This window comes from Telopea speciosissima, chromosome 8 (genome assembly GCF_018873765.1).
Source record: "Telopea speciosissima isolate NSW1024214 ecotype Mountain lineage chromosome 8, Tspe_v1, whole genome shotgun sequence".
In the NCBI taxonomy this organism is placed as follows: Eukaryota; Viridiplantae; Streptophyta; class Magnoliopsida; order Proteales; family Proteaceae; genus Telopea; species Telopea speciosissima.
Window position 1 is genome coordinate 16181026 of NC_057923.1, and position 4532 is coordinate 16185557.

General features: G+C 40.9%; 1 protein-coding gene across 1 annotated transcript; it reads left to right on the top strand.

Moving 5' to 3' along the window:
• The first annotated feature begins 266 nt into the window (after positions 1–266).
• On the top strand, positions 267–3604 carry LOC122671622 (amino acid transporter AVT1I-like). The gene is made up of 3 exons (XM_043868955.1): positions 267–559; positions 1673–2280; positions 3047–3604. The coding sequence occupies exons 1-3, from the start codon at positions 322–324 to the stop codon at positions 3557–3559; spliced, it is 1359 nt and encodes a 452-aa protein (XP_043724890.1). The 5' UTR covers positions 267–321; the 3' UTR covers positions 3560–3604.
• Positions 3605–4532: the final 928 nt, after the last annotated feature.

Sequence of the window (4532 nt, forward strand, 5' to 3'; positions counted from 1 at the left end):
CCACATGGCATCTTAAATATGCAGGAAACAGTTCAGTTGGAAAGAACAGTTGTAATCTCCTCCCTAGGAAGTTCGGTTACAGCTTTCTTCTTCTTCTTCCTCTTCCTTTTTCTCTCCTGTTTCTTCTGTTTTTTTTTTCTTCTTCCAGTTCTCAAGTTGTTTCTGACCTTTGAGCTCATTATTGGTGGTCGCACAGTAATCAAAAGGAGATAGCAAAAGGTGGGCAAATCTGAGAGGGACTAGGCTGGGGAGAAGGGGAATTTTCAAGTGCTTTACTTTGCTGCTGCTTTTTTTTTTAAAAAAACGTTGATGTTTAGTTGAATGGATATCCACTCAACCACACTTTCTCCCTCCAATAGTATCATCAGTGGAGATGGTCTCTCCTCTCTTAAACAGCCCTTACTCTCTCACCATGGCCACTGTGAACCTTCAATGCCGAGAATGGAAACTCACAAGGAGGAGACCATGGAGAACCAGAGCAGCCAACAACCCCTGCAACAAGCACCAACAGGAACCACCTTCCTCAGGACTTGTTTCAATGGACTCAACGCCTTATCAGGTCTCTCTTTTTCTTGGTTTTTCTCTCTCTCTGAAGATGTTTTCTTGTGAAAATTGCTCCTTTTAGTGTCATGATTACTTACTTACCTTCTTCCCATATCATCTTGTTGTTTACTTTGTTTCTCTCTCTCTCTGCTACGGCCGGGCAGCCGTTGTGCGGCCTCACACAGGTAGGGGCAAAATGACCATCCCATCCACTGTCCGAGCACCCTGCCCGGGTGGGGTCCACTCCCTGCCTGTGTGAGGCCGCACAAAGGCCGCTCAGCTTCCCAGCAGTAGAGGATTCAAATTGTGCGGAGTTTGTCTATACCAATGGACCATTTCTCATGCTCGTCATCCATCAGATTGGATTTATAGAAAATTATTTACCAGATGTTTTTGGTTCCTAGACACGCCACTATACTTGAGAAAACACTCTCTTCTTTGGTGTTTGAATCAATTTTTCTAACGTGAATCTTGAATCCAGTGTCATAGGTTTGGAAAATAATCCTCTCCAATTCCCTAAAAGGTGTGCAGTGCAGTAATTCGGGCTGGAGATGTCGTCACATAGCAGCTCGGACATCCAACGGTGCTAAACTCGAAAAGAAAAAAAACAGAAGTCAATGAGTTCGGATCCTTAGACTGCACACTTTAGAGAATTGGCGAGGATTTAAGTCCACAATTTTTGGAAATTTATCCTCTCAAGTGCGCCCAGTGCATCACACTTAAGAATTCAACCGTCCACCCAACACTTGAAAGGATAAAAAGATGTCAATACCCATGTTTTTACGATTGGATTCATAAGTGCGGTGCACCACACTTGAGAGGATGAAAATCCACAATTTTTCATTACCCATGTGGCCCTAATTAAGGACATATCTACTTGATCTTTTTTTTTTTTTTTTTTTTTTTTTTGAGATTGGGGGCAGGGGAGGATTTTCATCTTCTCAAGTGCGGCCCAGTGCACGACACTTAAGAATCCAATCGTAAAAACATGGGCAGTGACATCTTTTTATCCTTTCAAGTGTTGGGCGGAAGGTTGGATTCTTAGGGGGATGAGGACTTTTCCACAAAAACTGATATGATCATGAGTTTATGTGTTCACTATAATGAGTCTCAAAATTGTATTTTGCAGGAGTGGGAATACTATCGATCCCATATGCACTTTCTGAAGGAGGGTGGTTGAGCTTGGTTTTTCTTTTCATCATAGCAGTAGCTTGTAACTACACAGGTTTACTTTTAAAAAGATGTATGGATGCACACAGATTGGTGAAAACCTATACTGATATAGGTGAGCTTGCTTTTGGTTACAAAGGAAGAGCTATGGTAGCTTTGTTCATGTATCTTGAGCTGTATCTAGTCGCCGCGGAATTTTTGATATTGGAAGGTGATAATTTAGAGAAGCTATTTCCAAACAAGAATTTCCAACTTGGAAGCTTGACAATTGGGGGGAAACAAGGTTTTGTTCTGGTTGCTGCTCTTCTAATCTTGCCCACAACTTGGTTAAGGAATTTGGGTTTACTTGCTTATGTCTCTGCTGGTGGGGTTTTGGCTTCTATTATTGTTGTGGGTTGTGTTGCTTGGGCTGGTGCAGTGGATGGTGTTGGATTTCATGAAAGTGGAAAGCTTTTGAATTGGGCTGGATTGCCCACTGCAATCAGCTTATATGCCTTCTGTTACTGTGGTCATGCTGTGTTTCCTACTTTATGCACTTCTATGAAAGATAGAAGCCAGTTTCCTAAGGTAAGAATGGTACCCTCTTTCTCAATTTACTTTTCAAACCAGTTATTTTCGTAAAACTAGGGACACAGTTTCCCTCCACCCATAGAGTGTTATTGGTGAAGCCTGATTTCAGTCCAAAAAGTCCTGTGGTGATTTTTCGGCAGGTTGTTTCGTCTTCGAAACGCGTCAGAATGACTAAAAAGTGCATAAGCGCTGATCTCTATAGAGTTCATCAAGAGCTTCGATTTGATAAGTATTTCGATCTATTTCGGTTCAAGTTCGAACCAAACCAGTTGGATTACAGGGGGTAGTTTTGTACTATCTGGGGTTAGGGTTTTCTTATAAAATGTTGTAATCTTTTTGAGAGAGATGTGAGAGGGTTGTATTTTGCTTCAGAGATTAGTAGATTTGTACTATCGCTCAGTCGTGGACGTAGCCTTCCTTCTTGGGGGTGAACCACGTAAATCTAGTCTTGTACGTGTGTGTTTCTCTTTCTCTTTGCATTTTCTTCTGCAAATCGCCATTCTGGACGTTGTTTTCTTAACATAGAGGGCAGTTCACCCACCATCCCAGGGTTCACAAACCCGTCCTAGGGTTTTTTGTATGTTCCAAAATATCCTCCCGATACCCTTTCCCACCCCCAATGAATGGGATTCCATTTACCATGGGTGAAGGGAAACTCGATCCAACTAATTTTTTTATTTTTATTTAAATTCAGTTGTTGAGTACTCCAATTAGTTTTTCCCATATATGAAGTCCTCTTTCTTTCTCTTATTCCTCCTTGCAGGTGTTGGTGATTTGCTTTATTCTTTGCACCCTCAACTATGGATCGATGGCTGTTTTAGGCTACTTGATGTATGGAGAAGGCTTGAAATCTCAAGTGACATTAAACCTTCCTGTTGGAAAGATTAGCTCAAAGATAGCAATTTACACAACATTAGTCAATCCATTCACAAAGTATGCGATTATGATCACCCCAATTGCTGCAGCGATTGAAGACTGGTTTCCGTTCCGAAACAGCAGACCGATAAGCCTCCTTATTAGAACAGTATTATTGATCAGTAATGTGGTTGTAGCACTAACCATTCCATTTTTCGCATACCTAATGGCATTCATTGGTGCATTTCTGAGTGTCGTGGTCTCACTGTTGCTGCCATGCATCTGCTATCTCAAGATTTTCAAGTCCTCACGGAGCTTCAATCTAGAATTGGTGATTATTTGTGGGATTTTGGTCCTGGGGATCATAGTTGCAGTGTTAGGTACTTATACTTCTCTTAGGCAAATTGCCGAACATCTGTGAAACATTTTAATCTAGCTAGAATGTAAAGCCAGCTTTTTGTTTCAAGTGTAATGTAAACTTTAGATGGCTAGATCGTAAAACCCCAACCATACATCAAACAAGGTGGGAATAAATAAAAATAGTTCATTGGGTATACATGGGTTCTTTGGATTAGTGAGAGAGTGTTTTACGAGAATGGATCATCTGTATGTATCAACAGTTGAACGTACATGTGAGATGTGAGAGTCAATCACATTTTAATTTTGTTTTCATAAATACTCCTCCTCCCCTCGTAAATGGCAAAAATAGAACAGGTGGTTGGCTCTCACATGTACGTTCACCTGTTGGCCGGTAGTGCAGAGGAACCAAACTCGTGTTTTACGACCATCAATAAGAGATTTAGGAATATTTCTTAAACTTTTTTTTTTTTTGAAGATAGTGTTGTACTATTCTCCCACCTTCAGCATTGCCATAAGTAAGACAGCCAAACAACCGACACAAATAAAAAAAACTAATGAGAAGAGATTCGAAATCTAGGCCTACTAAGAGCATCTATTCCAAGCTTACAAATAAATATTCTTTGTATGATCTTTCTTTGTACTCTTGAGATTCTTTAGCTTGCTGTCATTAAAACAAGGGTAAAGCTTGAATGATTCTATTTTTGGAGGTAGTGTTGTACAATTTAAATGGCCAAGTACGGGACATGTCTACCCTAAATCAAGAGAATCTTGCGTTTTATCCGCTGCTGTGCGCTACAGTATTGCTGTGCCATCGTGTGGCGCAGCGGTGGCTATGTATACATAGTAGAGCTCACTGTGCACACATGGCCGCTGCTACGCCACACGATGGCACAACAGCGGATAAAAATTCAACGATATGGACATCAATATTTATCTGGAATGATTTGGGTGGTACGAAAAAGTTAGGAGTCAGAAACAAAAAAGTTAAAAAGGGCAAAGATTCCCCACCAAAGGGAAAATTTGACCGAAAGACT